The sequence below is a fragment of the Vicia villosa genome, unplaced genomic scaffold, assembly GCF_029867415.1.
Source record: "Vicia villosa cultivar HV-30 ecotype Madison, WI unplaced genomic scaffold, Vvil1.0 ctg.000605F_1_1, whole genome shotgun sequence".
Classification (NCBI taxonomy): Eukaryota; Viridiplantae; Streptophyta; class Magnoliopsida; order Fabales; family Fabaceae; genus Vicia; species Vicia villosa.
The window spans coordinates 383,237-396,839 of NW_026705277.1; the positions used below are offsets into that span (position 1 = coordinate 383,237).

Genomic DNA, 13,603 nt, shown 5'->3' on the forward strand with positions numbered 1-13,603 from the left:
AAGACATTGTATAAGGTTTGGTATGATGATGACTTCGTTGTCAATGTACGAGTGGTCATCAAGAGGAGCCAAGATAAAGTATGCAGCACATCTGAGTGGTCATAAAGAGGAGCCAAGGTAAAGTATGCAGCACATCTTGAATGTCAGTTGATGCATATGATAGTTAGGCCTTAGTTTTTGTTGCGGTTGCACAATATGAGCCTGCTGAGTCTTAGACTCAAGAATTCCCTGATGGTAATAACAAAGAGACCGACCAATTTGGTGTTGTTAGGTATGGACACGGTGGCATGGCCCAAGGTTTCCATAGCTCAGTCCATGGTAGAAAGTGTAACGCCCTAAAACCCCGACTCGTTGTTTATAAAAAGATAAACAAATAATTTTGCAAACATCGGTGTTACACATACTAAACATACAACTTCAACCAACATATATTAATATAAAATAGCAGCTGAACTCAAATGTCAATCGTACTTAAATTTGTCTTAATAACACAAAGTACTTGATTAATTAAATAATCCAAATAGAAACTCAAAGAAACACTAAAACTCATGCCTAATGTTATAGATAAGAGCTTCGACAAAATTAGATAACATGAAAAACAATAAATAAATGAAGAGGCCTCAACGCCATCCTACAGCTCAAGTAGAAGCTACTCCTCTACCTGGGTATTTGTATCCCAAGAGAATACAGACACCACAAACGCTCAAAATATGTTAGAGGTGCAAAAGATAACAAGGGTAACATATTCAAATCCAATCATTAAACACATAACTCATACACAACAACAATAACCAATTAACCATGCTAATAAGTATGCAATGTGATACCAATTTTAGACATCTGAGTTGTGTTGAAGATTTTGTCAACTAACCAATGGTTCCCCATCGATATCTAACAAAGCAATGCAGATATACATGACAAATAAAATTGAATATTCACATCAAAGCATAAATCCTTGTCAGTTATCACAGCATCGATTATCACCTCATTTATGATTTAGTACCACTAGTATGGGTACAAAAATTAATTAAAAAATATACAGTAAAAGGATCATAATATTCAATACTGATTATTATTCTTAATTGCAACCTAGGAATAATTTCACCACTTATGAAATCACGATCCCATTGAGAACCTCCCACAGCCGTTTACATACAAAAAGAGGCAATAGATTTTATGACGTGTGTATTCAATTCTCTAAGCTGAAAGGTTTGTATTTTTGCAGGTCAATCCAGACACCAACCAATGAGCCAAGACCAGCCACGATAGAAACTATGAGGCAGAAAGCACTCATTATTTCCAGACAAATCCATTTCCTACTCCATTTTGGGATCTTCTTCTGTAGGATATACATCTCCACAGGAAAGTAAACAGTTAAAGGCCAAAATCCCAATGCTCCAATCACTCCCAAAACGTCATTGAAAAAAGGAATCAACATTGCAATCAATGTGGCGACGATAACAAAAATTGACCGCCAAACTAACATAAATATGTTTTGATTGTAGACTGGCAAACCGGGAATTTTAACTTTGAACTCTTTGTCAATTTTGGGCCACTTTTTTCCTGCCTCTTTCTCGATAAAGGCAAAGAGGGGTTGGGCATACACTTGGTATGCTCCGAAAAGGTGAACTACAATAGCAGCGTTAGCCATATCCACAACAATATATGCTTTCGAGACACCAAATCCGGCGAGCAGGTTACCTGGTGCAGCGTCTCCAAATGCAGCATAGCCCATGCAGCCACAGAGTATATAAAATGTTGTGGTTACTGCAATACTTAGCTTTGCAGCCTTCTTCATTGCTTTTCTTTCGGATGGTGGAGATCTGATGGTGTCCTGTGTATTCATATTAAACATTAATTAGTTTGAATAAAGCTTCTTATACATTTGTATACTTACGTCCCTACACACCAAAGTATGTGCTGAAATAGTTGTGCGAAAAACGAGATGTAATCAGCTGTAGGTAGAAATAAAAACCTTTTATATGTGAAGGGATCTGCGTGTGTAGCAGAAGTAAGTATTATAAAGGGGTACGTTGAAGTCTCACGAACTTTGACATGGTAAAATTTTGTGCTAGAATCACTCTATAGATATAGATATTACTAAAACTTAACATGACTTGGCATATGATGTTATTGTTTCTTAAAGGTGTACCTGAATTTCCAGGAGAACAAAAGAATATGAATAGGCAAAGGCGATATTTCCAAGACCTTGGAAAACCCCCCATACTTTTTGGGCCGGGGTCACTGTCCCGATGCTTATTCCTGTGAGGCTACCCATGATAGTACCCGTTTCTATATTGAACAAAATAAGCGAAAATGTAAGAACCACCGTTATTTATAGCTGAATTACAAAAATCTATCATGATACAAAATTCAACTACTTCAACCCTTGAACTTATAAACTGTATAGGTTTTTTTGCAAGTGATCAGATAGGTTCGGTAATGCATTAGGCATGTCACACACTTTAAACCATAAGAGATTTTCTGCAGTGAACCCATAACTCAAGGGGTACCGATAAAACAACAGCCAACAAATAAGTGAAAACTTGTATCAAAAAATTGAAGTAGGTATATAACCTGCAACTTTGGAAATTCCAAGGGCGAGAGCAATTGTAGAATAGAAGAACGACATGACCGCTGCAACTATTGAGAGCCACCACGTGTTATGAAAATCTGGAATTTGAGAAAAGAAAAGTTGTGCCACACCAAAAGCGATCATGTATGTGTTGCCTGAAATGTGACACGGGTCTTCTCCATGAGAGGAATGGACACAGTAAGACTTTCTGATTTCCCTGTCAACAAAAACACCCGCCGACGTCAAACAACACAAATCATTCAATGAAATACAACTACCGTGCATGTCAGTTATGTGGTACAATTTAATACATGCCATAGTAAAAGACAACTGCTATCAACAGAATTAATATAATCTAGCTTGATTGATTGGAATACATTGAAGTGTGATTTAAATTGATCTGTAAATAAATTTCCATATCGGAAATTACTTTAAAGATACATTCAAATTGGTTTGATGTTAATAAGTATATTTTGTTAACTTTACTAAAAATTTGATAGAATTAGGTAAAGAGAGAGAATGAAAAGAAACTCTCATTGTATTATATGATGAACAGTAATACAAGAGGCTACTATATATAGCCATGTGATACAAACAGAAAAGGTGTGAGGCGCATAACAAGCTAACAGCACACCACTAACAAAACTGACAGCTCAGCAAAACAGAATAGAAAGATAAAATGAAGGGCATATTAGTAAACTACTCTATTAGTCCCCCTTAGAAGCTGATGGCAGACTTGTCAAAGCAGCCTTATCATACACACGCAACTTGGAACGAAGAGGAACAAACTTGGCAGCAGAGAGGGGCTTAGTGAGAATGTCAGCCCATTGATCTTGAGCTGGTACATGAACAACAGTCAGACTTTTGCTGAGTACTTTCTCTCGCAGAAAGAAAATATCAAGCTCCATATGCTTAGTCCTGTTGTGAAGAATAGGATTGTGAGCCAAGGTAACAGTGCTCAAGTTATCACACAATATCTTAGGAACTTGAGAGGAATAATGGAGTTCCTTAAGCAAGGACTGAATCCAAATGAGTTCAGCAGCTAGCTGAGCCATACTGCGATATTCCGCTTCAGCACTGGACCTTGCAACAAGCTGTTGCTTCTTGGACCACCAGGAAACAACATTAGGCCCAAGATATATGCAGGCCCCTGAAGTAGATCTCCGGTCATCAGGGTCTGATGCCCAGTCTGCATCACAGAACCCTAGCAACTGCATTGGTTGCTGAATAGGAGCAGGCTGAAGGAGAAGACCATGGTGCAGAGTACCACTTAGGTACCTTAAGATTCTTTTAACAGCCTTCCAATGATCCTCTAAAGGATTGGACAAAAACTGACAGACTTTGTTGACTGAAAAAGAGATCTCTGGCCTAGTTAAGGTAGCATATTGAAGGGCACCAACCACAGACCGAAACTGAGTAGGGTCATCAACCGCAGCAGACCCAACCTTGGACAGTTTGCTGCTAGAGATCATGGGGGTAGGCATGCCATTGGCATTCAACATATTAAGCCTAGAAAGCAAATCTGTGATGTACTTGGTCTGAGATAAGAGAAGAGAACCATTAGGGAGATGAGTCACTTGAATCCCTAGAAAATAATCAAGTTGTCCCAGCTGTTTGAGAGAGAATGAATTATTGAGATGCTTGATCAAGGAAGCTATAAAAGGAGCAGAACTACCCGTGATGATTATATCATCAACATAGACCAGAATTAGAATCTGAAGTTTACCTTGATGCAACAAAAACAAGCTAGGATCACATCTACTAGCCTTAAACCCGAGTTGAACCAAAGCACTCTTTAGCTTATCAAACCAGGCTCTAGGAGCCTGTTTTAAACCATAAATAGCCTTATTTAACTTGCAAACAAGAGTTCTGTCAGCAACTTCAAAGCCAGGGGGCTGTTGCATAAAGACTTCTTCTTCAAGAGTGCCATTGAGGAAGGCATTGTTAACATCAATCTGCTGCAATGGCCACCTGTTTGTAACAGCAATAGAAAGAACAATTCTCACAGTGACAGGTTTAATGACAGGAGAAAAGGTCTCTTGAAAATCATTACCAGCCTTTTGATGGAAACCTTTAGCCACTAATCTGGCTTTATACCTGTTTATGGAACCATCAGGATTCTCCTTAGTCCTGAACACCCACTTACATCCAATAGGCTTCCTTCCAGCAGGAGCTTTCACCAAAGTCCAGGTCTGATTTCTCAGCAGTGCCTGATGTTCTTCCTTCATGGCCTGAAACCAGTTAGGAGCAGCCAAGGCTTGCTCAACAGATGTAGGTTCAAGGTGGGCTAGTAATAGAGTAGGGTGAAGTCTAGGAAGGGTGATTCCTCTTTTGGCTCTAGTTTGCATAGGGTGGATGTTTTGAGGGTGAATGAAAGGTAAAGCTGTGGCAGCAGGGTGGGAAATAGGACTAGGGCCAGGGGAGGGACCAACTGAAGGAGAGGAATATGAAGAGGAGGGAGAAAGAGTGCTAGCTTCAGCTGGATCAGAGAGAATGAGGGCAGGAGAGGAAGAAGGAGAAGAGGTAATGGGAATGGCAGTGAGAGGTTGAGGGATAGGTTGCTGACCAGAAGAATAAGAGTTGTTAGAGGGAGCAGCAGAGGAAGAGGAAGAAGAGATTGGAGAAAAATTAGGAATAGTGGGACTGCTAAGTTGAGGAAAAACAGAATTTGAGGAAGAAGAAGGCATAGAAGACATATTAGAAGTAGAGGGAGCAGAGGGAACAGGAGGAAAACTGAGAGAGGGAGAGGAAGAGGATGGAGTGTCAGGAAGAGAGACAGATTTTGAAGAAGAAACCAAGGTGGAATAAGGAAAATTTGCTTCATTAAAAACAACATCCTTGGAGATAAAAATGCGACCATCTGAAGCAAGGCATTTATAGCCTTTGTGAGAGGTAGAGTAGCCAAGGAAAATGCACAGTTGAGATCTAAAATCAAGTTTATGAGAGTTATAGGGACGAAGAAAAGGATAACATGCACAGCCAAAGACTTTAAGGGTAGTATAGTCAGGGTGTTTGTGAAGTAATTTAAAATAAGGTGAGACATTGTCAAGTATAGGTGTAGGAAGTCTGTTAATGAGATATGCAGCTGTGACAAAGGCATGATCCCAGAATTTTAAGGGAAGAGTGGACTGAGCAAGGAGTGTGAGACCAGTCTCAACAATGTGCCTGTGCTTACGTTCAACAAGGCCATTTTGGTGATGTGTATGGGGACAAGTGAATCTGTGAACAATCCCTAAATCTGTGAGATATTTGGTAAGAGGCCTAAACTCACCTCCCCCATCAGTTTGGACACATTTAATGGGACAATTGAACTGAAGTTCAACCATTTTCTTAAACTGAAGAAACTGAACCATGGTGTCAGACTTAAGTTTGAGAGGAAAAACCCAAACAAACCTAGAGAAGGCATCAATACAGGTTAGGAAATAGGTATAACCACTGGAAGATTGCATAGGGGCAGGACCCCAGAGATCACATACAACCAGCTCAAAAGGATGAGAGTAAACTGTGGTAGATAAAGAAGAAGGAAGTCTATGAGACTTGCCAATGCAGCAAGCATGACATAACTCAGCAGGAGGTTTAGATGGAAAGGACTGATTACACAGTTTGAAGATTTCAGTGAGGGCATGATGATTGGGGTGTCCCAGCCTAGTATGCCAAAGCACATATTTATTGGATGCAATAGAATTCGCAGCATTAAAGTGTGAGGAAGGTAAAACAGTACTGACAGAGTTTAGAGAAGGATTGAAAAAGGTACTTGTAACATTATAATTGCAAGATTCATTACAAGAAGACAAAGGATTTATAGTATGATTTGCAACAGATTCAGTACACTGAGATATAGAATCTATAACATCTGTCCTATAGGAAGGATTACAATTGTATGCTGCAGGATAACTATGACTAGAACTATAAGAGGAAGAAGACTTGGACAACGGAGGAGCAGCTGGATTGGAGAATTTATAGAGGCCATCAGCACCAACAATACCACTGAGTAAGACTTCAGAAGTAGCCTGAGATTTGACAACACAAAACTTAGGATGAAATTCAAAAAATACAGAATTATCTTGAGCAAATTTGCTCACACTCATAAGGTTTTTGGTTATGTGAGGGACATGTAAGAGATTGTTAAGAGTGAGAGATAGATGAGGTTTGTGAGGTAAGGGAAAAGACATAGAACCTACAGAGTTGATGGACAAACCTTGGCCGTTACCTATGAAAACTTGTTCAGTTCCAGGCACGGAGGCAGAGTCAGACACATTAGAGGCATCAGGAGTAACATGATGAGAAGCTCCTGAGTCAGGATACCACCACTGGTTTGCACTGCTAGCTTCAGTACCTGCATAAAAGGCTTGTGGTGCAGAAGATCTGGGAGGTGCAGCCCTGGGAGAAGCATAAGCAAGCTGCACAGGATAAACAGCACGAGGAGCCACGTGAAAAGGATTGAAGGGAGCTCGATGATGTGGATAACTAGCACCACTGGAATTGGCATAACGATAGTAGCATACTGAAGCATCATGACCAGGTTTGTGACAAATCTGACACGAGGATTTCCCAAAACGACCTCCTCCACGACCAAAACGACCACCACCGCGACCAGAACGACCACCACGTGCACCATAGGAATGATTTTCAGCATTAGCGGTGACGTGACTCGTTCCTTGAGGAAACGCCTCGGAGATAACTTGATCAGAAGCGACTGGAGTAGGAGAAGGTGTTGCTTGAGTGAGATTGACCGTCGCCGTCGCCGGTTCTGTAATCACAGCTTTGCGATGCTTCTCCAATCGCGACTCATGAGCAAGCAAGGAAGACTCCAACTCTTCCAAGGAGCTAACGTCATCTTTGCTGTTAACGGCGGCGACAATAGAATCATAATCCTCAGGTAACGAATCGAGAACAATCTCAATTAGGTTACGAAGAGGAACGGGATCACCGATGGAGGTTAGCGACTCACTGATGTCACGTGAACGCGTCATAAGCTCAGTAATCGTTAGTGAACCCTTCGTAAGACGCCGGAGTTCTGAACGAAGTTGACGAGCCTTGGTGGAGAGAAGAACATCAAAGTAGCGATGAACTTCTGTCCACACCTGCCACGCATGCTTGCAGTCAACGAGCTTAGGAAGGAGAGCATCGGAGATGGTAGAGAGAAGCCAGGTGCAGATGAGAGCATCCTGTTGTTCCCACTCAAGAAACGCACTGTGAGATGCAGGATCTGAGGGAGACGGTGGCGGAATCACCGGAACAGTGACAAAGCGTTGAAGACGATGACCACGGACGACGCCATCAATCTGCTGCTTCCACTGTTTGAAGTTCTTGTCGTCAAGCTTAACAGAAATTAGGTGAGAAAGTTTCACCTGAGAGGAAGGGAATAAAGGTTCCATGGATCGGAAAAAAAAATTTAAGCTCTGTATACCATGATAGAATTAGGTAAAGAGAGAGAATGAAAAGAAACTCTCATTGTATTATATGATGAACAGTAATACAAGAGGCTACTATATATAGCCATGTGATACAAACAGAAAAGGTGTGAGGCGCATAACAAGCTAACAGCACACCACTAACAAAACTGACAGCTCAGCAAAACAGAATAGAAAGATAAAATGAAGGGCATATTAGTAAACTACTCTATTAAAATTATCAAAATGGCTTGACCAATGTGAACAAAATTAAAATCCATTTGAATCTTACTGAACACAACATTAGAAAGAAAAAATTGAAATTCATCTTATTTCATTTTTATAAATTTGTAATTATACTATTTACAAATCAAAACAATTTCTAAACTTCGTGATTTCAAAGACATAATATGGCTTACTCACATCATGCTCAAGGCAGCCGCAATATTGTATCCTATTGCGCTTCCGAAAAGATTCAAGTACTGAACTATCCCACAAATCTTAACACTGGGCCCGCCTGCAAAACACATTATAATGGATATTATGGTGTGCATCTCATTTATATGTACGGTCATTATGTTGCGAGAGAGTGTGTGTCTGTGTGTGTGTGTGTGTGAATATGATGGTTAAATATACACAAAAATGTTAACTCACATAACATTTAAAAAAATCATTATTTGCCCGGTTTCTAAAATAAATTGTCATATGATGCCATTCGCATAATAATGTGTAATGAGTTACCAAGAATATTTTGAACTGCATCCATGAAAGTATAGTTTCTCTTTCCAAATTCGGTGTCGCCACAACGATAACAATCAGCGAGAAATGATGAAGTATACAGAGTGATGATACTGAAAAAGATCATGGTTGCAGGACCAGCAATCCAACCCATCTGAGCTATGGACCAGGCTAAGGAGAGCACTCCAGATCCTATCACACCTGTTATTATGTGGGAGCATGTAGTCCAAACAGTTCCTGACTCATATTAAAGACATCAAATATCACATTAATCATCCAATTAAGGAAACAATGGTAATGTACAACAAAGTATATAATGTACATTAACGTATACCTGTTCGTTTAACACGGCCATCATCGTCATAGCATTTGGAGTCAGTTTGTAAAGGTGTGTCATCTATGGCGTCCTCGATGTTACCAGTATCGCCACGGTAGCTAAGGTTTGTTCTGGAAATGTTTTCTACCATCTTTTACGGATCTACAGCAGGACAACTATAAGTGAGAAATCATTATCAAAATAAAAATCTTATTTTGTCCGCTTCAACTACTGAATGCATTCACAAACCACAAACAAAGGATAAAGCATGCATAAATGAAAGGGGCTGACTCAATGAAATACATTAACTAAGCTGTCTGATATTGGAATAGATTGGTTATCGGGTGAAGAAAATAAATTTCTCAGAGCTTGATTAATTTTTTAAGAAATGGAAACCTTATGGGAAAGTTCAAGTTAAAAATCCTCAGTGGCAAAAATTTTGGCATAGCTTACAGGATATTTTCTTCTGAAACAGATTTTTAGTGTATATTTCGTTTAGTTTTTATAAGAACCAAAAGCAATTCTTGAGGTGTAGAACTTATTTTGAACTGATTTTGAGGTGTTTGGTTCTCCTAAAGTAAAATTGATTTTTCCTCCAGAATTGATTATACTTGAAGCTATAATTTGTAGCTTTTGAGTTTAAATGTGATTTTTACATTGAAATTTGTTGTTCAACTCACTTCTACATAAATTTATTCAAACATAAATCATTTTACCTTCAACTCACTTTTAGCTACAATCAAATTTAAAGAATAAATTAATTCAAAATCAATTATTTTTACCGTAGAACCAAACACACTTAATCAAAATTTCGAATGGGGTCCACTCACATTGGGATTTAACTTCACTCTCAAGTGAGGACAAATAGTTCACCTCTTTTATTTTTCAGGATAAATGTTGACCCTTGGACACACTATTTCTACCAAAAAAAGATTTGCTGTATGTATTCCCTCCATCATAAATATTTACCCAATAAAATTATATCTACTAAGTTTATTTTTTTTAAAACTGTTGATACTTTTGCCATTTACTAGCTTTATTTACTAATCAAATTTTCATATCAAATTCTAAATCTATAACAAATCATAAGTATTTTAAAATATCAACTCTTAATGTCTTTACTTTAAGGAGCCAAATCCCTTATATAAAAGATCATCCCATACAAAAAACAAAACCATGTTGCAAATCCCAACCCACTAACTAATAGTAAAAATACTTGCATGTACAAAATAACAGACAAGGAATAGAAACATAGGATATCCAGCATCTGGTTGTTACTACTTACTACAGTGAAACACGCAAGGATGGTTCTTTTTATATTCTTACAACAAGAATCAATTCTTTATAAAAAAAAATCTCCACAGTAAACAACACGTAGATAACTTGTTAGACCCCCTTTTAAGCTTTTTCAAAGAGTTACTTTGAGTGAAAATTTGCTAAAAAGTCTAAAAATCATGTGTCTTAATATTCTTAATGTTCAATATTCACCTTTGAGGATATACTATAGCAATCTAATATTTACAAAACAGAACTGTTCAAAACCTCACACTAATTACCCAGGCCATAAAGAAACTGAAATCTAGTGGCTCACTAAAATCATAAACCAAACCAAATTAACAAGCTAGGTTCAAATTTTCCACACAGCAAACTCAACTTTTATTCATAAAAATATGGATTGAGTTTGACTCAACTAATAGCAGCATTCATAAATCAAAGCAACAAGTTAAAACTCAGAATTCCCCAAATTGAAATGAAAACAAAAACTAGGTTAAAAGTGGTAATCAATGAAGAAGTAGCAAAAACAGAGTGTGTAGTAGTACCTGGCAGCTAGCGGTGGCTGGTGAGAAACGAAAATATGCGGCGAAAAAGCTCAACGGAGAGGATTTGGTTCCTAATCTCTCTTTAAATTTTCAATCTCAGAGTGCGAGATTCTGATATAGCAAATTGCAAAATCATTTAAGAATGAGAATATAGTAATCAGAACAATTCCAGTGAAACTCAACACAATCAAAATCAAATATCAACATCAACATCAAGAATATAAAAATATTATCATTATTACAATCAACGCAATAAACTAGTAGTACAAAAAAAAACGCATCCAATTCACAAGAATCTAAGACTGAAAATAGAGTCAGTGGTCAAAATTGAAAGAGAATAATAATAATTAATATTATTATCATAGAACTAGAAACTTTACCGGAAAATTTTCTTTGTATTGATTAGAATGAATCTATCTCGGCCTCAGGAACCTCTCCGACGACCTCACCAGCCACCGCCGTGTGAAGTCGGTGGTCCAATTAGGCGTCTGTAACTGAAACCACTTCCGCTTCAATTCAAAGTTGAACGCGCTTGTTACTTTCATTCATTTTTATACCCAGAAGTGAAATCATAATTTATCGCTTTTTTTGTTTTGGTAGGAGATTTTGTCAATTATTTTATGGGAAATGAGAAATGTTAACCACGTGCTTATGTACTCTTTAAAAAGATTAAAGTGGTAAATTTTTAAAAATATATATATTTAATACATTGAAAATGCACAACACACTAAAAATTAAAATATTAATTTTTATAAAACATATTTTTATTATTTAATATATTTAAACAGGGCCCTGATTGGCATTAGTTAACAATACCTTTATTTTATTACTCTCTCTATATTTGGCTTATTTGAAGAAAACAAATATGCTACAATAATAGATCTCAACTATGTCTTTTTTATCTAATAATTTAATGAAAAAATAGGAGAGGTAAATAAGAGAAAATGGAAGAAGCACCTTAACATAATTTTACAGTAAAGAATATATATTCCAGCAAATCAATTTTACAATTAGTCATATGATATCACATAATATTGATTTTTTTTTAAGTATGTTGTAAGACTATCCATTAAACTTGTATTAAATATGAGTTATATGGAATAAAAGATTAGTCATTTTTTATTAGGTGTAAAACTATTATATATTAGTGTTAACTATAGGTAATTGGGTTGCAGTTTGGATTAATTTTAAGAAAAAAAATGCATCCAATTTAAAAATAAATTTACTTGTTTTTTGATTATTGTTTAAAAAAATTGAGACGATCTGATCAAATTATTATCTTTGTTTTTTAATATTTAAATTACAAAATATATTTGTTCATGAATATTATAAAACATTATAAATTAATATATTTAATGTAATTTATAATACAATATATTAAAAAATAATATTACAAAATCAATTATAGTCAAACAAATGAAATCACAAAATAAATAGATAAAATTAAAATAATAGAAAATATTTTTAAAAAGTATCAATAAACAATAGATTGATAAATATATTATAAAAACTAAATAAGTAATAAAATATATGTATACAATTCGGTTCGGTTTTAATTAATTTTGAAAAATCAATCTAAAATTCAATATCATCTAAATGGTTTTCATAAAATGATATTCAAATATCTCTAATAATATTTAGTTATTTACAATTTTTTGATTTTTTAAAATTAAATTATCATTTTTATTTAGATTAGTTTAGATTTGAAGACTCCTATTCTTAATACATGTACAAAACTTTATTTATGTTGTTAGATAGAATTTTAAAAATATAAATAGAGGAATGGCATGTTCTAAGTGTACTCTAAAATAAAATGCCTCTTCATCTATCAAATTAATTTAAGTTAGATAAAACAAACATCTAATTAATAACGTTTGTATTAAGTTCAAGTCAATATTATTTTTTTATTTCTTTTATTCCTTTATACGTGTAATATTGATAGTAAGTTATTTTAACATCGTTTGCTGTTAAATTATACTAGTTTATATCAACCAGCTTCTCTGATAAATTATAGGGCCTGAGTTTTAAAATTAGAGTTTAGATTTTTTTAGATTTTTTAGCGCATCCCTGGAAAATTCGTTATCCATTAGGGCTATCTCATATGGATCGTGGTTAGTCTATTAGGCCGCATAATTATAAATTTTAATAAATATATTAATATTTATATTGTCTTACTTCAAATAGCACATTGATTTTTTTCACCTCGCTAAATTTTATCTCTATTTTATTCAATCTTTATCTTTTAAGTAATATACATTAATATAATCAACATTTTTTCATCGTATTATATTAGTTTTTCTCTTATATCAAATATTCAAGTATTATTTTATAGAATTTAAACATATATTGTATTTAGAAACACATTATAATATTTATAAGAGATAATAATGTACTTTAAAATATATTATGTTTATAATAATATAATTTTTAATTTTATTTATAATAAATATTATGGATTTTAATTTTTTTTAAATAAAAATCCCATTTAGGGTCGGATGTCCATCTAGGGTTGGGCTCGGGTAGTAATTCTCGAGCCTATATTTCATAAGACCTTTTTGGCTCAGCTTTAAAAAAGATTGGTCCATTTAGGACCGGATAACCTATTTTGACGGAGTGTTGTAATTTTTTTCCTTAATATTTGTGAATAATAATAGTAATTATTTTTTTAATTCATGTAAAAACTAATCATATTAATAAACTTTTATCTAATATTAATTGTCATATTTGTGTTGTGTGTATTTAAAAATTTAAATGATTGTAA

General features: G+C 35.5%; 1 protein-coding gene across 1 annotated transcript; it reads right to left on the bottom strand.

The window, feature by feature from the left end:
- Positions 1-911: 911 nt before the first annotated feature.
- Positions 912-11,454, bottom strand: LOC131629776 (amino acid permease 4-like). The gene is made up of 8 exons (XM_058900565.1): positions 11,223-11,454; positions 10,843-10,953; positions 9,041-9,184; positions 8,710-8,943; positions 8,392-8,485; positions 2,578-2,792; positions 2,153-2,292; positions 912-1,834 (listed from the first exon to the last, which is right to left on the bottom strand). Exons 3-8 carry the CDS (start codon positions 9,171-9,173, stop codon positions 1,190-1,192), a joined length of 1,461 nt encoding a protein of 486 aa, XP_058756548.1. The 5' UTR covers positions 9,174-9,184; positions 10,843-10,953; positions 11,223-11,454; the 3' UTR covers positions 912-1,189.
- Between the last annotated feature and the right edge of the window lie 2,149 nt (positions 11,455-13,603).